Genomic DNA, 25,029 nt, shown 5'->3' with positions numbered 1-25,029 from the left:
CAGATTAGATTAAATACTTTGTCTCTAGATGTATGGAAGTAACTAAAGCCCTGTAGAAAATAAAATAAAATAAAATAAAATAAAATAAAATAAAATAAAATAAAATAAAATAAAATAAAATAAAATAAAATAAAATAAAATAAAATAAAATAAAATAAAATAAAATAAAATAAAATAAAATAAAATAAAAAAGGCCAGAACTCTGAAATAATAACTACTGTAAAATTAGTTTTATCCTACAAATAACAGCTATGTAGACCATTAAGCTGGCACTCTTTTTCCTTTGTTAATGAAATCTTTGAATGCTCTCGGCATAGTCTTGTGAGGGAAGGTGAAGCCTGTAGGTGCTAGGGTACGTTGAGGTACACTGCAGGTACCTGACGCTGGTGGAGCTAAGAGACAGATTTTGTTCCCATGTCCATCAATTCAGATGCCTGCACTTGTATTTGTCACATTTGTCTCTACACGTGGTCTAAAAAGACTTTTTTCTGACAGTCACATTACACCCTGCCAAGTACAGCCAGATCTACCAAATCATGCTGGTACAGTCATGGTCTCTTCTGCAACATCTTGTGATACAACTGTGTGTAGACCTCTCCTTTCCGCCCGATTTCTCTCTCTTGATCATAATTACACCTTACTTGACCCTTTGCATTACATGACCAGAATGACCATGCCTAACATAGAAGGAATTTTCTTAGACAGCTAGTCAGTTCTATTCTCGTTTGGCTTTAGCATGGTTTTCTGAGTTAAATGTTGACATTATTGGAGAATATATGGCATCCATTGCCTGCAGTAGCTTCTGTGTTTCTCTCATACTTGACAAATGCTTCAGAGTAAAGGCTTCTCCCCTTGCTTAATCTTTTCCAGGCACACTGATGATAGAAGTATGAACCCATACATTTTCTGCAGCAAGAAAACATTCCAGAAAAATTTCCTCTGACAAACAGAACAAAGTAAGAGAAACATTATGTGTAATCATAGGATATTTGTCTTCTTTGTTAGCTGCCTTTCTTACAGTAGTCCATCTTTTTCCTGAATTGATCTGATCCATTTGCTTCCAGATCAATTCAGGAACTGAGAGACTGGCACAAATTTAGGATAGGGTTGATGACCTCCAAATCTTTACCCCACAGACACTCACCTACAAGCAGCCTTGAAGTCTAGTTTTGTATTATGTCAACTTTTCATATGTTACGGTGATGCCCCATTTTTCAAAGCTTATGGTTTTTATTAACTTCTCAGCACCTAAGTATTTGCACAATGCTGCCTGCTGGCTGCATTATTTCAGTTTTGCCTACATTATTTATGTGTGTGTGTTTTTTTTTTTTCTCCTTTTTTTTTTCTCCTTTTTTTTTTTTTTTTCCCAAAAAAATCTTTGAAAATTGTCATGGCAGGTTAACTGTCAATATTCAGACTCTTCTATTCACAGTTTTCTTTCTGCTGCCTCCCTGTAAAAACTTGGTTCCCAGGTCACACTCTTTATAGATGAATTAGCAACTCCTGGGATTGCTTTCAGAAAACTTTGAAAATATTTACATGGGTTCTTTTATCTTTACAATACTTGCATATATTTTCAAATAAAATATCAAGTAGCCTGCGGGTGGACTTACAGTTAGCAAGATAGTACAATATCCTAGGAAATGTTGTGTCTGGATGCTAGGAAATAACCCAGCATACTGACAAAAAGACAGGATGCATTAAGCAGATTCTCTGCTGTGTGTACAGAGACACAAGCTATGTGGCATGACACTGAGGAACCATTGTGCCCAAGGGCCAGTGTGAACTCTCAAGTTTAAGCTGCTTGAGGTAATTATTTAGATACCACTGCCTGAAAATTAGCAACCAAGTCATGCTCTTAGTCAAACTTTCTGAATGAGCAAGGGGCACAGAATGGAGCCAAATCACTTTTTCCAGATGAAAATAATCCACAGTCCTTATCTAGTCACAGGACTGTGGACATTGTATTACAAGCACTAGTAAACTAACCTCAGCTTTTTTTTTTCCTTTTTTTTTTTTTTTCTTTTCTTTTTTTTTTTTTTTTTTTTTTTAAATAAATGCAAAATTTCAATTTGTAAGTGAAAAATATTGTAAATCAGGTTAATTTAAGGTATGATGTTCTAGCATCTGAAAAATTGCCTCTCTACATGTGCATTCCATCACTAATAAAAATAGCTGTTCATCAAATTCTTTATCTATGAAGGTGGGCAGATTCACCCAGAGGAAACACAGGTTAAACTTAAAACAAAGAGAGTACTTAAAAAAAAAGGGGGTAAATCAAATACTACTACTACTACTAAAATCTCCTTGTGATGGGGTTATATTTGTCAAAGGTTTCATAGGCAAAACTTCAATTCTGTCTGCCCTTTACCTACAGCTGGGACACCGAAGTAATTGTGAAATGTCTGTCATGCAGCTGCTCTGTTGGGTAGGTATCAAAAGAGCATGCTCCTACTTGGGGAAGCAAGACCCCAACAATCCAGCACACCTGGCATTTCTATTATTATTGTGGGCAGAAAAGTGCGTTGTGTTTTTTTTTTTCCTCATTGTGACAAGTTATCAAGAAACAATATCTCATTCAAGTAAAACTACCAACATTTGACCTTACCAGGTCTGCCAGGAAGAAAATGCGTGTTTCTAAAGGGTATGAAAGTGATGCTTGATGCCCAGAGAGCAGTACGTGACCAGAACATCCCCATAGCTTTGCACAATGCATTAACAAGGAAGAAATTGTGTGCAGTTATATTGGCCACTTCTGCTTCCTTTGGTGGAAATTGCAGGAAGCGAGCAATATCTGCCTGGTCTGGGATCAGCGGTCTGGCTGCAGGCCAGAGCTGTGCAGAGGCCCTGAACCAAGGGCTGACAGGAGATGGGGAAGTTTTCTTCAACGGGACGTGTGTTCTGCTGCTCCTTGCTCCACCCAGAGCTGCCCATGCCCACGGGAGCAGAGTGCCCACCTCTGCTCACTTTGTGTCACTAAAAAAATTGTCCAACAGAGAGTCAGCTTCACATGGGCCGCATCCAGAAACTTGAAAGCCATTTGATGCTTCTCACAGGCTGGACTCTTGATGCCTTGTATTTCAGTATTAATTTGTCATTCATCTCAGTATTAATTCTTAATTCATTTTGTTCTGCTGGTACTTTGCAGCACAGCACCTCATTTCCCCTTCTCTCTTCCATTTTTGACAGCTTCAGATATCTAAAGTTTCTATTATTTATTTATTTATTTTTCTAAAATGTGAATTAACAGGCTCTATTAGCATGTTAGAGGTTTCAGTTAGATTATTCCCAACTGAAATGTGTTTTGTTCACTGCAAACAACAGCAAAGGGAATTGGGAGCTCTGGGGAAGAGCTATAACAGTTGTACCTGTGGCCCTCTTTTGCAGACCTGGGACTACCTTTAAGACCTGTTATTAATGAATTCTTCAGAGAACTATTCAACTAGAGTGTGTCACATACAACTTTTTTTCAGTTGGCCAAGTGAGTATTTTGACTTTTTTCACAGAATCACAGAATGGTTTTGGGTTGGAAGGGACCTTCAAGCCCATCCAGTTCTAACCACCCTGCCATGGGCAGGGACACCTCCCACCAAGTCAGGTTGCTCAAAGCCCCATGCAGCCTGGTCTTTACCTTGTTCTGTTATATCTTTTGCAATTCCTCTGTCCATCACAAAACACTAAGTTCACTAAAATTATGCTTTGGCATCACATTCAGCAAAAATGCTTGGGCAGAAGAAAATGATGAGAGGAAATATTTGAAGATGATGAACTAATGGCCCTTTTAACTTTATTATCATGTTTTTTTTTCATTTCATATTTGGTGCAAAGAGAAAAGGAGATGATAAAAGAATAACAAGACCAATAAACTAAAAGAAAACAATATATTTTGGGTTAAGACAATCCAAAAATAAAACAAATATACGAGTTGTTCATTTCAAAGAAAACAGATAAAATATTCAAAGATATTCACTTTTTGTTTATTAACTTCGCAACTAAGATAACTTTTATTATTATTATTATTATTATTATTATTCATTCTCTAACCCACAATCTCTTTGATTTTAATCCTTTATCTGATTAATTTGAACAAAGATGTTACAGGTGCCAGTGACTTCTTCTCCCTCTATCTTCACTTCCACATATAATACATTTGAAGATGTCACAGTTAAATCACAGAGGTACCATTTCTGAATCTGCTGGTGTGTTCTACATGAGCACTTGAGTGGACAGAACATGGACCAGTATAACCAAGAACAAAACAGCATAAAAGCAAAAACAACTTAAATCCATATGCAGCAGGTGGAACAATTTCTTGTCAGGGCCATGGAGAAGAATTTTCCATTGTTATAAAACTGAAGGCCAAACGCTGCTATTTGTATAAGAAAAATGAAGAAAAAGTAAATGCAGTACCCAGTGGAGACCCCTGTCTGCAGGGAAGGGCACTTAGCAAGATTTTAAATGGCTTAGTGAGTATTTACACTAAATACATTCCTACATTTACCAAAAATCTGCAGTAATGGTAATACACTCATATATGATATGCTGACTTCTTCAGGAATGACCACTGCTCACTATGATGAAGGAGAGTTGTTATAGCTAGAAGACTGGAGTTTTAGGTTCACTAGCTCAATGGATGCCCATAGTAAGCCCATCACCTTCTCGTTGTATTATATTCTATTTAAGGATCACAGACTGACTCTTTCTGAAGTTGTGAGCAAAAATGGGCAAAGGGGCACCAATGAAGGCTATCCTAGAAAGTCTGTAAACCTTCGAAACTGCCTTGTCCTATATTAAGGAGTACAGACTTCGAGGTTACCTGGAGGAACTGAGATCTTAGAGGTTATGCACAGCAGTTTCAATAAAAAAGATAGTGGTCTGTGTACGTCTTCACTGCAGGAGACTGAGTCATATCAGGCAGTACACTTTTCCTTTCATATTTTGTGTGTGTGTGTTTTCCTGCTGATTACTAGGTTGCGTAGTGCATTTGATAAGAATTCAATTTGAGATTACATCCAGAAATGTTGTCTGAAAGAGGAAGGGGAAAGGACATCTTGAGAATGATTGGCATTTTCCATTTTATGATAATATTCTTTCAGAGCTGATACAAGCTAAAAAGCTCTTCCTGTTCCGAGCTGTAAAGACCTACATTGTCACCATCTGAGCCTTCTGTTAATCATGAACTCGTCTCTTTCCACATGACCACATGAACAGAGAGGGGGAAAACGCAAAGCAAATTCAAACAAATAATGTGTGCAGGAATGGCAAGCTGAGATTCTTTCGTTACATGCTCATCTCTTTCAGGGTGATGATAATCACTTCAGAAGCATCATGATGGTTAGCTAGCTAGAGGGAGGACGTATTTTGACAAGGTCACAACTGTACTTCAAATTTGAATGACAAAATGTTTGAGTGAGAATGATATTCTATTACATATATAATACAGGAAGAATGAACACTACTGAGAATGTCAGAGCACCCGGGACAAAGGAGCTATTTTTAGTATCAAGAGCTATCCAAAAGCCTCTGACAATCTTAACATAAATGCTCATTTATTAAAATGGGGAAATAGGAGAAGGAGAAACACATCTCTTTGAAGTTTTATGGCCAGCCTCCAACTAAGCACAGTGCTATATTGAACTAGTCCCAATTTACACCTTTTTGCACTGGGATTTTTAATGTCCAGGCTAGCCAGGAACGTTTCCATGGGGTGAAGGTCAGCAGTGCCCCAGGATGTGCTGGTGTTAGCTGCATCTTCTTTCAGGGACATCCTAAGAGAGAAAATTCAGACAAATCTTGAGATAAATACTCAGAGATTCAGCAGCAGCTGAGCATGCATTTGAACTGCTTTTTATAAAACAGCATTTTTTGCCCAATACACAACAGTCTCTCTCTGCCCCTGAGGTATATTAGTCATCTATAGAGACACTCTCCCCATCTGGTTTATATAAGGTGTTGACTGATCTCACGCTTTCCACTCAGACAATAGACGTGTACTTAGAAAAGGATTTCAGTACACTGCAGCACAGCACCTATAACACAAAAAGAGATTTTGTACTGTAAGTATTCCTGATTAAAAAGCTTTATTGCTGCTGGGAAGGGTAGGAAGAGTGAGGATAATGTGCAGCTATTATACCAGTCATTTCAAGGAAAAAAAAAATACTGAAAAATGTGATGTATTTAACTGTAGCTGTCTTACTGTTAAAAATCATACCTTTCAGTTATCTGATTTATTAAAAGACTACTGGAATAATCCATTATAATCCACTAATGTCTTATATTTCTTAAAGCTCTATTTAAAACTTAAATAACTTAAACATAAAATTTAAATAGCATTATCATAAGTAAAAAGCAATGGTAATATTTAAGGCGTATAATATTTCTCTTTGCCTTGCTGAATATTTGAATATTTGTTGTCACTCAAGTGGATATGCCCATAGCTAAGACACCATAACATGAGCAACTTGCTCTGAGAGTTTTTTCCTTTGTAATCAGATGTTGCTTATTTTGTAATAACCACTTCACAACTTTGACTTAATAAAAGGATTTGTAACTAAATTGGAATTTAATTTCCAGGGAAATTCACAAGAATCAGTGTGCTATTATATTAAAGTTAGCTTTAACATGCCTCATGAGCTTTGGTTTGCAATGCCTGTTATTCCGCAGTAATTTTCCTTCTAAGGCAGAATTTCTCTTTACTTATTGATTACTCACACACCTCTGGATTTGCTGCATTCCCTGCACTACTACTATTGGATGGAAGAAAATCAAGCCAAAAATACAGAAAAAAATGATGCCACCAAAATTCAACACACTGATCTGAAGCTTCAACAGAGATACAAAACAGATGAAACAAGCTTTTTTTTGTTGTTGTTGTTTTTTTTTCCCCTCAAAATATGGAAATGGTCCAGTAGCTTTAATAAAAATATTTGATTAAAAGGCATCTCTCCCTCTAACCTGCATTTTTATCTTTTTTTTTTTTTTTTTTTTTAGGTAGTCATTCGGCACCTCTGCTGGAAGCCAACTCCTTTTCCAGGCTTGTGGCAAAGCTGGGGAAGGCACTGGGAGTGCCATGAGCTCAGCCCAGGGCCGTGGTGCTGAGGAGGGGTTGCTCATTGCCTTGTGCTATGAGGTGAATGGCTCCTGCTACAAGACCTTGCATCCCTTTGGGGTCCAGCTGGCTATTTATCTGACCTGTGCCTTGGGCACGCTGATCACAGTGCTTGGGAACTTACTTGTCATCATCGTAGTTTCCCATTTCAAAGTCTTGCATACCCCCACCAACTTCTTGCTCCTATCCCTCGCCCTTGCTGACCTGCTTCTGGGGCTGACCGTGCTGCCCTTCAGCACTATCCGTTCTGTAGAGAATTGCTGGTATTTTGGAGATGACTTCTGTAGGCTGCACACCTTTCTGGACACGCTTTTCTGCCTCACCTCCATATTTCACCTCTGTTTCATTTCCATTGATCGGCATTGTGCAATCTGTGACCCTTTGCTCTACCCCACCAAGTTCACCGTAAGAGTGGCCTGCATGTACATTGGGGTGGGGTGGGCAGTCCCTATGGTCTACACCTCTGTCTTCCTGTACACTAAAGCCATTGCAGAAGGGCTGGGACATTTTTTGCAAGATAAGCCCTGTGTTGGTAGCTGTCAGCTGCTGTTCAACAAGCTCTGGGGGTGGCTGAACTTCCCAGTATTCTTCTTCCCTTGCTTCATAATGATAGTTTTGTACGTAAAAATATTTGCTGTTGCTAACAAGCAAGCCAGGTTGATAAGCAACATGAAGAAAGGTTTTGAGTCTCAGCTACACACAGGAGCATCCAAGAGTGAAAGGAAAGCAGCAAAGACTCTTGGGGTAGCTGTAGGAATCTACCTGCTGTGCTGGCTGCCCTTTACTATTGACACCATGGTAGACAGTCTTTTGGATTTCATTACTCCCCCAGTTCTGTTTGACATCCTAATTTGGTTTGCCTACTTTAATTCTGCCTGCAATCCCTTGATCTACGTGTTTTCCTACCATTGGTTCAGGAAAGCCATGAAACTAGTCTTAACTCATGGAATCTTTTGTTCCAGGACATCTAAAGTAGACTTGTACCAATAACAAGCAGGGTTTTTGCACACACTGTAGAAAATACTGTAAGCTATATCATAGTATTTCTCATGGTTATCATTTAACATCCAGTCAGCTAGTGTTTTTCTTATTTTCTGTTTTTCTTAAAATATCTGGCTTGGGCAGATCCCAGATTTAAATAGACACACTGTTGTATGAATGACCTTCCCTTGTTAAGGTCTTGTGTTTGCTATGTGATGCTGACAAATGCTTGAAACTTGGTTGTAATCAGCTGGAAAAAAAAAATAAAAAAAATCCTTTTTCCATACTGTTCCTGCCTGTTTCTGAAGAGATATATATATATACATTTAAGCAAAGCAGGTGGTGCTGACTTAGCAAGTTACATAGGGTGTATGCCAGTTTTTAAGAACGAAGAGAATAAGGATGCAACTACAGGTGAGATCAAAGCCTACCTAAGGTAGTGGCCAAAAGCAGATGATAAAACAAGATTAATCTGGTATTTTTTACATCATTTTCCTAGCCCACAGTGATATGCTCCTGAGCTAAAGGCTACAAATGGGACATACACCCTAAATTCTTTGGTGGTATCTATTCAGTCCTATGGAAACTTCACCTGTTTCATCAGTGTGTGCAAGGTGACTGCTCCATGCCTTTGAACACCCTTTTGGCCCTTCTCTGTGTCATTTTCGATCCTACTGCATAAAGGAAATAGAAGAAGGGAGGAGAGGGAGGACAGGAACTGCACAGGGTACTAAAACTCTAGATAATAATTGTTATGACTTTATTTTTGTTGCTCTTTGAATTTATTTTCCCTGATAATCCTAAAATTCCATATGCTTTTTTGTTTGTTTGTTTGTTTGCTTCCAGAGTGGGTCTGGTTATGGACATAACATATGCTTATGCTCTTGTGCTGAGCATAAAATGTCAACACAGATTCTCAGTTTTCTTCAGCTATGTTTATGCGATTCCATAAGGCCAATTTTAAAACTGACATCTGATAAGTTGAGATCTTTGTTCAACACCAACTTGCATGGTAAAATTTTGTACTATACATAATTGAGTTATTTTCTACCTCACTGTTATGAATATTTTATCAGAAAAAAAAATGTAGCCAGCAGCAGTAACTCTTCTGTTAAAAAAAAAAAAAAAAGCATATAAATAACTGTAAAGATTTTATCTTTATATTCTGCTAATGGTATGTAAAACTATTATTAGTTTTTAATATTTTTCAAATTACAGTGCAACTGCCTTCTAAAAAAAGTCATTCTTATAGTCATCTTATATTCAGTTGCATATTTTCTGAGTGACAAACACTAAGAGAAGAAACAGATATTAGAATCTATTATTAGAATTAGAATTAGATTAGAAATAGAATCTATGATTCTAAACACTAAAAGGGGAAACAGCTACAGAAAGGATGTAACTAATAGTAAGAGACCTGCATAGACCCAACAGCCTGCTGAAAAGCATGATTAATTTTTTACTAAATTCAGTAGGCAGTTGAATCAGGCCTATGTGTAGAAGAACAAAAGAGAAGTTGCACAGGAGATATTCTGTAGGAAATCAGGGTAATAAAGTGATTATTTTTAAGAGATTTAAGTGATTGCATCTGCATATTTTAATGTATGTAATAAAATAAACTAAATATTGAAGGCCTTTTCACTCTTTTTTTATCATATTGTTAAGCTCTTTTCATGGTAAGAAGGGTTTCCTCTACCAATTGAAAATGAGCTATTGTTTTGGGATGTTGTAATCTGTTCTGACATCTGATTGTTTCAAATCTTTTTATGGTTTGTCTATACTCTTAAGACCTCAGCCAGAAAAAAAAAATCAATCAAAAAAATCAAAAAATGGTATTCAAAACACTTAAAGCTCAAGCATATATCTAGGGGAATGAAAGAGAAAGAACACTTAAGTGCTATTTTCAGGGATGTCCTAAATGGAGACTGACCATAAATTGTCTGTGTTTTTAAATTGAGACATTTATGTAGCCTTACTTCTGTTGTTAGAGTATTTTGCAATCTCACTTCGGTCTCTCAGTGTCTGAGAGACTCCCCCATTTGCTATATTAATCTTCATTGTTTCTTAGGACAGAAACCAAAGACTCTTCTCTTTTCTACTCATGCTGTAGCAGAAGGTAAAAACCTCAACCCTACTGCACACATCTGTAGACTTTCTATGGTAAAGGTCCCAAATCCAAGCTAAAGAGAGAAACAGAAGCAGGCTATTAGAGAAATCCAGGTGCCGAATTACCATAGAAATATATACAAAATCTGAAGTACATCTTTAATGCACTGTTGTGGAATAACATAATGAACATTGTGAGACGAGTTTTGAGATTAAACTCTTCAATGTAATGTGCATAGGTAGGTGTCTATAATTACAGCAAATGTAAAATGTATATAACTGATTATAGTTATAGCCAGAATGGCTGTTTAAGCTCTGGCTGTAGTCAGTGGACATCTAAGGATATGAATCACTTGCCTAGTGGCACTTAAAATGCTTTAGTGAACCTGAGATGACTACACAGGATTGGCATTCAGCAGGGATAAGTAGCAACAGGGAGCCAGGTAGAATATATATGATCATCTAAAATGGCACCAGACATCCATGTTTGGGGCATCTAGCTTAAGCATTGCATGTTGTAGAAATTTAGACATTTAGCTAGATAGAAATCTGCAAGCCTTAAATTGAACCATGTCATAGGGGTATCTTAAAACCATCTTTCATTGACACCTTTTTCTTTTGAATTCAATGCAGCCAAAGCAATAGAGAAAGGGAACTTCCACTGAGTTTACTGAGGTTTTTTTTTTTGTTCGTTTGTTGGTTTTTGTTTGTTTGCTTGTTTGACTCAGAGATGTTTTCTACCAGTCCTCAACAGATTACTGTCATAAATGGATTCAATTGGCTACTTCTTTTTGGAGTCCCATGGCATAATCTGTCTTTATATTTTTCTTTTTTGTATGAAAGTGGATGAGCCTCATTCCCTTGATGGGTTACCATTGCCTATGTTGCAGTAGAAGGTTTATCACACTACGAGGAGATGGTTACTAGATCTCCTTTTTGGCTAAAGAACAGGTTGGGACAATGGATAGAGGGAGAAGAACCCAGCCTATTGGTAACTACAGTGGCCAGGCAAACAGGTGAGGCAGATCTGGAAGGGGCCATGATCACTGTCCTCTTCTTCGGTCATTGCATTTTAAAGCAGTGACATTTTTATAACCACACCTCTTACCCCTTGCCTTTGATGTTTACATAGCCTAGTTTTATCATGATTCCTCTCTGTGTTTATTTTTCTCTGTGGTTTTGAAAAGCAATGAAGGCAATTATAAATTGTAAAATGACAATGATGATGAGCTGTAAAATGATGGAGATTGGTTGCTCAACAATGACCTCATTTTCAAAATGAAAACCTATCAGATTGTATCAGAGTCAGTTGCTAACCTCAAAGTCCATAGATTTTATTTTTTAATATCTTTTCTTTTGTAGATTTGTGTTTCTTTATCCAAACAAAATATTATCATTTAATTTTATGCCTTGTATAACTCTTTATCCTTTTGAAACAATCTGGCTGAAGAGAAAGACTGTTTATTTCCAGGAACCCCTGTTAATTAAAGACTAGGCTTTGCAATAATAATGTCAGCTCATTTCACTAGCGCAGATACAAACATATTGTGACCTTTGAGAATTAAACAGCAAGGCAAAGAAAGATTTAAAAATAAGTTGCTAGTAAACCTTTTCTTAAACTTTTTTTTTTTTTTTTTCTTTTTTTCTTTTCTTTTTGGAAGCATTATCAATGTGCTGGGAACAGATTTTTTTCTCTGGTTATTTAAAATATGTACTATATGTTAATTGCTGTTGCTGTTGAGAGTAAGTACCAGTCTAATTAACATGCAAATGGTCAATTGAGTTTTTTAAGCAAATTTATAGGCCGTTCTGCGACGTAATTAGCCCACAAGCTTGCTCAGGCTGGAAACAGTCATCTGCCAAAATTTGGAACAGCATCTGGTGTAACAGGAACCTAAGCTCATTTCAGGATTTGAAGCTGATAGCATAATTAAATCAGCAAATGTAAACAACAATAACAGGAATTCTTCGTGCTGATGGAATGCATTAACAACAACTGTCTGAGAAGGCCTGCTAGACAATTTGCCGTAGGTAGCAAATACGGGTAGCATGGCTCTCTATATCTAACGTCAGAGGCACATGAATGAAATGTGATAGCAGAGAATGACATTTGCCCATAAGGTAAATTATGCACCGCATACACACCACTCACACCTGAGAGAGAAGACACTCATTAGAAATACAAAGACAGGGTTGGGTTTCCTCCCTGTTGCGTTGTCATGTGTCATGCAGGCATGAAGAGCTGCTAAGTCCCTGTGTCACAAGCAGCTCTGACGCCTCTGCCACCCTGTGCTCCCTCACCCTCCACCCAGGGACAACACCTTGTAGGAGCAAGAGGACGCCAGGATGGAGGCAGGAAGGTGGAGTAGACCATGGACTCAGACACTGGGTGAGGAGGAAGGGGTGTCATTTCCAAATCACACTACATTGGTCTTGGTCTAATTTAAAACACTTTCAAATATCATATACCACGATAAATACGAATAGCATATTTTTGAAATTACACCCCATTAGTTCAGTTTTACATGCAATAACAGGAATAAAAAATGGCATATACTTTGATCTTCACAGTCAGTGAATATCCAGAGCATCCTCCATGGTATCTGCTGAATATTCAGAATACCCTCCACGCCGTGTCTGTTCATGCCATGGTCTCAACATTTGTCCCTTCTTTCTCCAGGCCTTTCCCAATTTCATATAATCAATTGATCATGCTCCAAAAGAAGTAGGAAATGTATTCTGTAAGTAGGTGAACATGTGGTCTGAACTCAATACTCAGGTAACACAGAGGTGGGAGCTGTGGGAACTACGCTAATGGCATGAGTTCATAAATAAAATTGTGTAGCAGCACTCCTTTCTTGCAGCACTGAATATAACACTTAGCAATGGCTTCTTCACAGTTCCTGACCATACGTTATGCACCAGTGAAAACACTCGTATTTGCTAGCAAAAGAAATTATGCAAAAACTGAATATACTGCCATTTTAGCTAAAAGGGTAAATCAGAAAACAGATAACATTTTCCCAGTGTTGTTTTAAGGACCCAATCTATACCAGTACTCAGTCAATAAATAGGACCTTCTGGCTGGTCTCTTAACTGTATCTTATTTTGTATGATTCTATTATAGAGGCCATTTAAATATTTTCAGAGTAAGGACAATGTTGTTATGGAAAGGTTGTATTATAATCCAGCTTCCCTCCCAACCTGTAATATCTTTGTAGCAACTGGTTACATTAAAGAATAACAAATAACATCACAAACATTTTTAGTTATTAAACAATAAAAGGTGAATACTAGGTGAACTAAGACCCTGTAAGAACCAACATTTTGTACATAAAACACCCAGTGTCTCTAGGAAAGCATTTCCATAGAGAATGAACATTGATCTATGACTGTGTATTACCTCCAAACTACAGAAAGAGGTACCAAAATGGTGATCTGCAGATAAAACATTGTTACTCATAAAGGCACTCTGCTCCATTTATTATTACTATTTTATTATTGATATTGGAAGTACATATTTGAAATGAGATAGTAAAAGATGTATTGTTTTCTGGGGAAAAGTGACAGTGAGCCCAGCTGAGGCTTCACAAAGCAGGAGTGGCCTGGCTTGGTCAATAGAGTTTTTATGACTGCAACTTGGAGATAATAATAAAGGCAAGGCCTTAATTCAGAAGGGAAGTGCATTACACTCTCATTAGTGCACCATCTAGTGGGAAAATCCTGGATAATCTCCAGTGTTTCAGCAATGTGGGGGTAAATTTTCCAATGCAGCACTGCTAATCAAAATGGCATATTATAACTAGAATGAAGTTATATATAGTCCTGCATCAAATGAGAAGACAGGCACGTCACAATGTTTTTAGATGTTTCCAAGCATCAATTAACTTAAATATATGTAGACTTACTAGTGTTGGAGTTGACATTGTCTTTCATTTGAGCATTCTTTGAGAAACATTAAAAAACACCTATGTAAAGGGTACTTTTTCAGACTTTTTACTTCCACTGCATTGTGTTTGTATTTTATTGGACTTTATTAGTGTTACTTGGTCACAATGTTATTAAGGTTTTCACTGCTCAGGTTATTTATAAATGTTAGCAATGACCGAGATCTGTGGTGTAGCAGAAGTAAACTCCCGTGCCTGTGGTGCAGCTCCAGGGGAGGAGGAGGAGTGCACTTTCCAACTTCCTCAGGCCAGGCTGGGTGTTGTAGAGGAGATGGCATTCCCTGACACCAGTACTGTGTGGTTTGCTCTGCAGCATTTAATGTGTGAGAGCATCTCACAGATTAAGCAGCCCAGCCTGTGGGGCTCTGGGGAACATCTGATCCTGTAATTTTCCCTTTGAAAAGCGGAGCAGGATACAGTAGCATTCCTAGCTGCCGTGCAGGCCTACAGGCTCATCTGTCGCTTGTTCTCAGGTAACTGGGTCAGCCCCATGTCCCAGCTTCTGGCTCTGCCTCCCATTGCTTCAGCTTTTTTAGGCATCTTTAAACATATTTTTATTTCCCGCTCACCTTCATATTACATCTAAGTGCCCACCTACTTCCATACATCCATACAGATGTGGTGATCAAGACTGAAGGTCATGCAGGAAACTAGCCTAATGACAGTGCGTGCTTGTTTCCCTGTGCACACTTTCTCCAGAACTCCTGATGCATCTTTTCCTGACCTTACATTCTCACATCCCCCTTCTTTTCCACTCATGCCGGACTGTGCTTTATGGAGAAGCTGGAGAGGTGCACGAGTGCATTTTCTCTGTGGAGCGTCCTTTACACACCCGAGACTGTGTGAGGTGCGAGAACCATGAGGCCGGCCTGCTGGACATCCCTTCCCACCCGGTTAGATCAAAACACTCTCTACGAGCCTACAATCAGTCAGATACATATATTTTATTTATTTTTGATGCTAAAAACTGGAAACCTTGGTCTTTACAAACGTTGTGTGACGGGTGACAAGCGGGCTGCCCCCACCGCCCCTCGCCGCGCCCTCCACCCGGGCTGAGGCGGCCACACGGCAGCGCCCCCTGCCCACAGCCTTCCTCTTCATCCCCTTCTCCTTCCTCTTCCTCCTCCTTCCTCCTCCTCCTCCTCCTCGGCCGGGCCCTGCCCAGCCCCGCGGCCGCTCCTCCCCACGCCGCCGCCGTCATGTCGGGCCCCCGCCCAGCGGCAGGACGGGGCGGCGCAGGGCAGCCCGGCCCCGTCCTCCCTCCCTTCCCCTCTCCTCCCCTCCCTTGCTCGCCCGTCCTCCCGCCGCCGCCCCAGCCGTGCCCGCTGGGACCAGGCTCGCCGGGGCCGGGTAAGGGCAGCGGGAGCGGGGCCGCCTCCGTGCCCCCTTCCCCGGGGGGCTACCGGGGGGGGCAGCGGCGGGGAGGGAGGCTGGAAGCGGGGAGCCACGGCCTGGCGGTCAGGCCTCGGGGGGGTTTGCGCTGCCTCCTGCCCGGGGTAGGGGGGTGGCATCTGGGGGGGCTCCGTGCCCGCCCTGGTGTCGTGCCCGTGGTGGGCAGGTGGGGCGGGCAGGGCAGCCCCTGGGCGCCGGGTTTGGGGTGGGTGCTGGCGATGGAAGGCAAAGGGAGAGTCGCCCTGTCCTGCTTGTACGTGTGCCTGGTAAGGTAGCGAGAGGCATCTCTGCTGGCCTTGCGGGAAAATGCCAAGTAATGCTGCTGCTTGGTGGCTGACAGTGGAGAGAAACTCAAAAAAAAAAAAAAATATCAGGAGTTATATTTCATCCTCAGCATCCCGGTAGGCCGTGGAGAGGCCTGCCATGGCATGGAGTGCCATGGGGCTGATGTGAGCGTGTGGCCCACAGCGATGGGGCTGTCCCCGGGGAGCTGAGGGCGTGCAGCCCGCTGATCCCTGCTGCCGGTCCCTCTGTGGCTCCCCGTGAGGTGTTGCGTGTCTGTCTCCAGCACGAGCAGCTTGCTGCCTTGCGACAGCTCTCGGGTCCCTTCTCATCACTCCTGGTCCCACCGGTGTGATTCCAGTCCCCGGCGTTCGGCCTCCTCTTGGCTCCTAAGAAACGCAGTTCCCTCTGCTGAGGCATTTTCCTGAGAACTAACGTGTTACTAAGCTCCTATGTATGCGTGTATGCTCTTCCTCTACTTAGTTTGTTATAAATATTGATCTGGATGAATCGGACAACGATAAGCACGTTCTTTTTTTAGCCGTGTATGGTCCAAGAGGCCCAACAGTATTCCAGGCCTCCCTAATTTTATTTTACACCGGAAAGTTTTAACGCTTATGCTATAAATGTAACTCTTACGTCTTTGTTGGAAGAGAATTATTTCTAGGGAAATGATCATAGCGCTGACCACTTACACAGTCTAATAATTCTCTTTTATCTTAAAAACATAAAAATACATGTAGTTGTGGTGTAAGTTTGTTGTTGATGTGTTTCAGCATGACTAGTGAGGCAAGGCCGAGGGAGTTGGGCAGACTGGGATAGGAAGGTACTTTCTGACATCTTCTGTGTGAGTGTTGCCGCATTAGAGAGAAGCAAATTTTAATCAAACTTTGCTTGCTTTTTTTGTTCCCTCTTTGGATTTAAGCTTACTTCTACCTGAAACCAGATGATAAAAGACAATCTGGAAAGTTTATTTATTTATTTTAAGCAGGCAGAGAGGAGTTAACCTTGGTGCTGTTCTGTTTGCACGTTCGTTATGCTCCATAGTTTTGTGTTACAGAAGCCCCCAGAGTGCCTCTGTGGGACCAGGCATCCAGCACATCAGGACCTGTAGAACACAAAGTGGAAAACGTGGTCTGTTTCGCCAAGTATTTTAGTCCAAGCACGGGGGGGAGAAGATGCATCCAGACACAATGAACTTACCTCACTCATTCACCCTGGAGAAAGTAGTGACAGCCAGTAGTGACAGCATACCTTACAGTATACAGTCTGTCCCTTGTACAAGAGCTTTACGGTTGTTGGTTTTATAAATTTAATTTTACTGCAGAATTACTGCCAAGGTCAGCAAAGATGCTCTCTAAAGAGCGTGATGTGTTTTGGGCTGCCTTATAGAGGAGCCAGAGTCACTCTGTGGATGCGTCCTGTCTCATCTCAGTATTGGCTGGTAAAATCTGCTGAGGTGGGGTGGGCTGAGCTATGCCCTAGTGCGGAAATCTTACTAACTGGTGCTGTTACTGTGATACAAGTCTTCTATAGCTAACATTGTGACTGTTTGGTCCAGACTGGTGTTTTCACCCTATTTGAAAGATGTAACTATTTTTTTTTTCCCCTTTTGGTCAGAGAGTAGTTTACAAAGGAAGTCACATTTAGGAATTGTTTAGGAAAAGCTTTGTTTCTGTGACCTTGTTTAAAAAACAAAAGCACATCTAAGAAATCCACATGACTTGTCTTGAGATATTTAAAGGCACAAAATCCTAATTCATATTTAAATTTTCAAACATGTTAATTGAATGCAAAATATAGTTTTTGCATACTGAAAGTTAAAGATCCGTGTAAACATTTCTAGGTCCTGATCCTAAAGTATTGCTTAAATAGTAAAACCACTGCTTAAACGTTCCTTATCTTGATGTTGTGTATTGGTAACTTCTGTAGGAGAAGGAAAACTGTTAGAATATCTGAAGGAGAAAATGCAAAGCGAATCCGTTTTGTATAAGATGCTTATTAACTCTAGCTGACCAGAGCCTGTAGTGGAGTTGGGTGATGGCTGCTGAGCTCCAGGGCATCCTCTGCTCGTCAAATCACATCATTTTGTCCCGAGGAAGCTTTCAAGGATGGCGCCAGGGAGCTGCTTGGTTGTGGAGATCCCACTTCTTTGGTCAGCAGAAAGAAGTCTCTGCAATCAGCAGTGATCTTACTGGAAATAGCCAAGGGAAAAATGGATTTTTTCTGTGCCTGATAATCACTTTTCTAGAAAGCAAGTCGATAGTAAGGTGCATTAGTGGGTTGGGATAGTAGGAATGACTGTGATAAGTAGGAACTCATTAATGTAGAAATTAGGAAAAATATTTACTGGTCCTTTGAATACTTTAAATTTCATGTATGTACAGCAGGGTATTGCTTCAAGCAGTAAGTGTTCTTTTTTTTTTTTTTTTTCACTTGTACCACTCAATTCTTTGGACTTTTTTTCAGAGGTTTGACAAGCCTCATTGCCTCTAAGCATGATCACAACCAGAAACAAAGATGGCAAACAGAAGATAAAAGGTACAATCAAAGTCTCGCACCAGGCTGAAACTTTTAGAGGAACTGAAGACCGCCACAAGTGTAGCTGTGTTCCAATTTGAATGCAAAGTGTACTTCCCTGATCTGCACCATCTTATTGGTTCCCATTTAAAAAGTCATGCAAGCAGTAATACCAAAATGCTTCATGGTGGAGTAGTTAAACATTGTGGAACCGAAAAGGGATAATTTCTATGGAAATGCAGAACCCTGATGAAGGCTCCCGTTGCCCTTGTCTAGAAGGAAGTGCTTGGTACTTCCTTCTAGTTTGTTATTTTCCCTGGTGGTTGAAATCCTGACCCTTGCCACTGGCAGGACTCCCATTGACTTCCCCAGGGTCAGCTGTCGGTGTTTCGGAGGGGTGTGAGTAACTCGGGGCTAACAAGTGAGGGGTGCGTGAGTGGAGGTGGGGGTCGGTCAGTACAGACGCCTGAGTTGCTGTAACTAGAATGAGGAAGAAGCACACACTTCCCGTTTGTGGGTGTGTTTTTGTTGAGGGAGGTGGGGGCTGTTTTTTGTTTTAAATAAAAGTAAATAGAAATTTTTCCATGCCTTTGGCCTGTTCTGTGGCTGGGAAGTGATGAAAGCTGATGGCTGACCACTGAACCCCTCTTTCCCGTCTGTTCCTCAGACTTGTCAGAGACCAGGAGCTTACCCTACCACCCACTTGTCTTATTCCTGTGCTCTGGAATACCACTGCGGGTGGAAGAGTTTGTATGAGTTGAGACAGCTGTGAATTCACACTGCTATCCTACAACATGACTATAAATCTTGGTTAAAATAAGTGTTTTTCCTTGCCCGACCCGATGCCCTTCCTTTTTCTTTTTACTGTAACTTTTTCAAATGACCCAGTGGACTTCCCAAAGAAGCAACTTGAGAAACTGAAAGAATATTCGCATTTTAGATATACAGTTGCTTTGTTAGAAACATTGTCACACTACCTGCAGTTGTATGTCAAAAGCCAAAGCTGTTTCATGTTGTGGAGAAGCAGAAAGCTTTTTAAATACCAAGTTCCATTTAGAAAATACAAATCAATTGGGTCAACTGTTATCGTTTTGTGCGTTGTTAAAATGAGAACTATAGAAATAGCAGTGGAGATGTTCAGCTGCCAGTTACAAGTGGGTCACAGACTCAGTACTATACAGCGTAATCTAATTACAGTTGTAATTTTACTCCTCTCACCTATTCTAGATAGGGTGCTGTTTCTTCATTAGAGAGGACTACACGTGCTAACCTGTATCCTGTGGACTTCACAGTATTATCACCTGAACATCCTCTCATTATGTGTTATGTTTGGCTGCCCAGCTGTGTAGCCAGAAAGTTGAAAAGCTCCAAGCCTTGTGTGTTTTATAATCTGTATATTGATGGAGCACCACAGTAAAGGGCAATGCAGCTTCTTTAAAGATACCCAAATGCAGCTGTAGAAATTTTCAGGACAAAAACAGTCAAGCACTTTCCTTTTGTCAACGCTTGAATGGCTGAAAAAAAAAAAAAAGTTACATGCAGCTGCCTGGTGAATACATATGTGAGGGGAGAAAAAACAGCCCTAAAGTACTGTTTCAGTTCTGCAATGTTTTTGCACAAGATGATTGGTCTCTTGCTGGCTCTTCTGCTCAGCAACTGCATTTTAATGTTTAACTTTTAACATTAAATATAATATTTAACTAAAAAGTATTTTTAGCCAGTACTGGCATTCCAGTCAGCATGCTGCTAACATGTTTAGGAACAGTTGTAACTTCCAAAAAAGAAAAAGCAGTGTCAACAGCTTAGAGAATTTCTCTTTTTTTGAACTGACATCTTTTAGGTGTCTTATTTGGATTTTATGTCTGTGATTGACTAAGTAAAGAAATTCTATAATTTCAGTGGGAAATACAATGTACTAAGCTGTCGAGCCATTCACTTGCTATAAATTTTACAAGGGTTTGGGCTTAAAATACAGATTCAATGCAATATTGCCTGGAGTTTCCAAAGAGATCAAGGGTTGTTATGCTAACTTTGGTCCAGACAAGTGGGATTTAGGCTGTCTGACTTCAAGCTTTAGCCTGTGACCCAAAATAACTTGCATCTGCATGCAGTACACACTAAGATAGGAAATACACTGCAGAGTGACTTGTGGGTGACTGTACAGCAAGTACGTAGAAGAATGCAAATACTCTTGCTGTCTCTTCATCTGCAGGCAGATTGTTTATTACTAGGGGATACTTCAGGGCCTGAAGCCTCCAGACAGGAATTGGGACCCTTCTCAAGGACATGGAGGGTTTGTCTGCACGGTAGCAGCAGCTCATTCATCTAGCACAGGTAACGTGCCCTGCAGGGCAGCACTTGTGAGCCAAGCCTCTAGTTGTATCCATGGTGCAGTTCTGGCACGGGACGTTTTGTGGGGCTGACCAGTGCAATCTCTTGGCAACTCTGCCAGGAATGGTGAGCACAGGAAGGTTTGTTTTTTTTTCACCCACAGCTGCTCTCCCAGACAGTCATGTGAGAACAGGCCTGTTGTAAAACAACTGGGGTTTTGCTGCACTGTATTAATATATGGCATTTCTGAAGGTGAAAAAAGTTACATTTGGCATCAAGAGTTGTAAATTAGCTTCTTGTGTTCTGTTGTTTTGTATTACTTTTTCTTTAAAAAGTTTGTAAGGACTGGAGTGGCGTGAGTTTGCAGACCATACAGCCGGTATCACACTTGACAAGTCAGTTGGCTTTCTCACTCTGTTTCAGCAGTGCCTTTTAATGAGAAGCTGATAGCCCAGGAGAAGAGCACTTTGCATAGAAGGTCCGGGTCAAACAGTGGAAATGCAGGGAACTGTCGAGGTTAAAATGTTAAACTAGTGAATGTGATGTGCAGGGGATTGGAAAGGGTAAAATAAACGAAGCGTGACCTGTCTGAAATTGTGGGTTTGCGTGCATATGCTTGATTAGTCTGCGTCCTCACTGCAGAGTGGATGAATGCCAGTTTCAATTTGCACATGTATCCTTAGCTAATTTGGATTTAGAGCATCATTGAACTTGGGCTGGAACTGGGGCTGTGATGAAGGAAAGCAGACTGGGATGTTTGCAGTTAGTTACATGCTGTGTAATTGCCTGTGTGCCCTTTTAGGGCAAATGTATTTGTAAGTATATTTGTGTTACTGATTTTTGGCCTTTTAAAATAAGGTATGATAGTCCTTGGTGCAAAAGACACCCCTACAAATGCATTTGTGTACCCAGACTGCAAAAAAATGAGTTCATCTTGAGAAATACAGCAGCTGAAAAGGTATAATATAGCAATTCACAGAATTCAAGTGAAACTAATTACAGCTAAAACTGAAATTGGTAAAGTCATTGGTGGTAGGAGGACACAGGATGCCTCATTCACTCCCATACCTTACAAGAAAATGCCATTGTTTTTCGCAGCAATTTAACATGCTGTGTTGTTTTGGTGGGATAAGTAATATATGGTATGGAAATAACCATGCAATTGGTTTGGGGCGTAATTCCTCAGAGGATTTGGCACTCACAGAATAAAAGTTCAACTTTTTCTGTAATGGCAACAAATGAAAACGCATACTTTTCCTTTGCTTACACCAGGGAAAATGTTAGAAGTTTGACAACAGAAGTAGTTTCTGTGATGTAGCAGCTGTAGACTAATTGCAGATCTTAAGCTGTGAATTTTAATAAACTTAACAGTTATCTTACTGTGGGAAATTTTAAAAGGCTGTCATGTGTCACATTCGTATTTAGCACTTACTTAAGAAAAGTTTTGTTGAATTCTGTTTTGAAGTACTCTGCAGAAGAGGGTAAATGTTAGTATATGGAGTTTTCTTTAATCTTTTCCGCTATATTTTTTTTTTATGCTGATGAAGACCTTTGTAAGTGAATGAGCAAAACGTAACTCTCTTTTCTGGGTGTGATTTTAGGTGTGCTTAACAGGTGGAGACCCATTTCCATCGTGGATGATCTTGACAGTAAATCTTCTCAGCCATGTCGTACAGTGCCGGCTTTGTGGATCCTAATCAGCTAGCCCAGCGCATAACTTCTAACATCCAGAAGATCACACAATGCTGTAAGTTGAATTTATGCACGTTGATACGAAACTTCAATAGTGGCGCCCCACGTTCTATGTTAGTTTCTCAGACTCATTCATGGGAATTCACTCCTTGACCTCACCTGCTCATTTGACATGTTTGTGGCACACCACAACGCAGATGGAGACCTTCAGATGTGTGGTTGAATGTGATGTGCACTGGAGAAGTGCAGCATCACTCTGTATTCACAGAACAAATGTATAATTAGTAAGACAGCTGCTGGTAAAAAGCCAGTTTTGTTCTGGCCAGTTACATGGCACCTTAAGATTGTAGGTTGGGGTGTTTGCTGAACAAGGATTGCCTCAAATATTTGCTGGAGCTTGAAGTGCCTATCAGAGACTGAAGGCATGGCCTTACAGCTTGCCCTTGGAAATACATACTTAATGTGCAAGTAAGGTTATGCAAGCGTTAACATGCCTTTGCTCAGACTCATCCCACCTAATGTTTTAGCCACCTAACTAAAGTGTTAAAGTTAGAGGTAAGTTAGGGCAGTTAGGGTTCTCAGTTGTTTCCCCGTTTCTCCATTTTCAGTTATTTCTCTGATAGGTTTATTTTATATGAAAAGTAAATATAAATTGATTTTGCGAATTATGCAAAGAGTACTGTTTGTCGTAAGGGAGCTAGCCATCAACAGCTAGGTTTTGGCATGTGTGGTTGTAAAGTTTTGAAGGACTTCATGCGTGTGTAGGATTAAAACTTCAGATGAAGTCTGATCAGTTAAGTGTATCAGTTTTAATTAAAACTTTGATCTTTGTTTTGCTAGACAAATTTAGGAGTTGGTACTTGTAGCACAGCTTGGTGACACAGATTGGGCTGAAGTTTCTTTAAATCTTTATTTCCTAAGTCATTAAATCTTTTACAAAGAAAAATTTTAGTTTTGCTTTATTGAAAAGTTTCTGTACGTTCAGGTTCTGTTCCCTCAACTAAAAATTGGCTCTGTAAGCCCTTGTGCTTTGTTTCCTGAAATCCTCTCAGTCGGTTCTGTAGTCTTTCACTTTACAGCATCATGGCTTCTTCCAGAGGCATCTTCCAGCCTGTGGCAGACACATTCGTTTTATTGTTTTTGTTTTGTTCTGTTTCTTAGCTTTCCCCTCAATTATCTACTTGTTTTCAGGTTTAGATTGGGCCATCTAAGGGCTTGAATACTTTTTTAGCTATTATTACTATTAGCTATATTCCTGATTTAGGCAGTACTGTGCTTCAGAGGTTTCATGATAAAACAGTTTTATAGGAAGCAGCATTGGTTGGAATTAAAATATTTACAGTAGTACTTTACAACTTCTAGGTTGAATTGTTTAGCCCTGCCAAAAGTAATGTGTTTGATCTGGTTCTTGGTTAACCGGCTTTAATATACCACACATATAAAAGATCAAAAGCATACATTAAACATCAAGCACTTCGTAATGCATCTGCATGCTACCGCTGCTATATTGATACTTGTGTTCCTTACCTCCTGTCTTTCCTAATTCGTTAGCCCACTGTTACTGACCAACAAAGGTCTGTGCTGGTTAAGCACACCAGTAGTGAAATCAACTGGAGGTATTTGTTTTTGGTTTGGGCTGTTCTGCGTTAATGGAGAGGATCATTTAAATCAGGTAACAGCTGGGTTAGCTTAGCACTCTTTTAACTTTAAGGAACAGATTTTATTGATCTGTTGATCCAATCATGCAGTTGATTTATGTTGAAAGTGTGTTGTAGATTGCTTTTGCCTTGAATAAGCTGCTGGTAAATTGGTACAGTTGATGCTGGTTGTAGTAGGCTCTCCGAGTTTCCTTGGGAAAGAGTGCACTGATTGGTGATTTTTAAGGACCCTGAAGCTATAAACTCTCTTGGAAACTTAAGCCAGGAAGGCAGCTGGATGTCTCAACCTCTAGAAGGTTCTATGGAAAGATTCATTCAGCTGTTCTTTAGAAAGCAAGGATCCCTGCTCTTTTTTACATTTCCAATGCTTCTGTAGAAACAAGTGATTATGACATCCCATAACAACGTCTGGGGAGTGGAGTCTACTTTCCTCAGCCTGAAAAGATCCAAACTCATGTTTTGCCTATCAGCACCGTCTGTGAGCTGAGATTGAGGGAACTAGTCTGGAGCGTTTCTCTATGCTGTTTGTTAAAAGCAGTTGGAATTGCAAAAATAAAGGCTTCAAGGCTCTCTTTGGTATTCAGTGCAGAGTGGCAGGCCTTAGGCAGAAGAGGCAGAGAGGTATAGAGAGCTCCAGCCTGTCTGGTTTGCAAGTGGTGTACCTATTATCAAGGTTTTTTAATCAGTTTTATTGAAGGAGCAGTAATAACAGAACGTGGTTTCATAGGTCACACTCTCACCTACATGGTAGCATAATGACAGCTGCTATAACGTAAGGAAAATCTTTTTATCTTCCTTCAGGATGTACCACTCTCAAATACTTCGTATTGGTCGCTCGTTTACTGCAACTGGATAGACAAGAGAAGAGAGTAATTCACAGAAGCGAGATGAGCCAGCAAAAAAATATTTCTTTATGGCAGACCAAGTCCCGCCTGCTTACAGATTTTTGCCAGGGATGTAGGGATATAATAGGGATATGCCTATTAAGGTGAGAGCATTGAGTCTATTTTGT

General features: G+C 40.2%; 2 protein-coding genes and 1 long non-coding RNA gene across 5 annotated transcripts in view; all 3 read left to right on the top strand.

Moving 5' to 3' along the window:
• LOC311433800 overlaps positions 1-25,029 on the top strand; it is a 371,170-nt gene that overhangs the window by 306,937 nt on the left and 39,204 nt on the right. The window lies entirely within an intron of this gene.
• On the top strand, positions 7,070-8,098 carry LOC311434669 (trace amine-associated receptor 5-like; the record flags this gene model as incomplete). Its single annotated transcript, XM_084514990.1, has 1 exon — positions 7,070-8,098. One exon carries the CDS (start codon positions 7,070-7,072, stop codon positions 8,096-8,098), a length of 1,029 nt encoding a protein of 342 aa, XP_084371116.1.
• Positions 15,339-25,029, top strand: part of STX7 (syntaxin 7) — a 30,700-nt gene continuing 21,009 nt past the window's right edge. The window contains exons 1-2 of one of the 3 annotated variants that reach the window (XM_084513364.1): positions 15,339-15,492; positions 22,269-22,414. In XM_084513364.1, coding sequence (XP_084369490.1) covers positions 22,333-22,414 — 82 coding nt within the window. In that variant the 5' untranslated portion in view covers positions 15,339-15,492; positions 22,269-22,332. Of the gene's footprint in view, positions 15,493-18,289; positions 18,358-20,553; positions 20,671-22,268; positions 22,415-25,029 lie in introns of those variants that run through there. The other 2 variants (XM_084513366.1, XM_084513365.1) reach the window with 2 other exon arrangements.

The sequence above is a fragment of the Aythya ferina genome, assembly GCF_964211825.1.
Source record: "Aythya ferina genome assembly, chromosome: 3".
Taxonomy (NCBI): domain Eukaryota; kingdom Metazoa; phylum Chordata; class Aves; order Anseriformes; family Anatidae; genus Aythya; species Aythya ferina.
The sequence above is the reverse complement of the archived record's forward strand: the minus strand, read 5'-3'. Positions and strand labels throughout refer to the sequence as shown.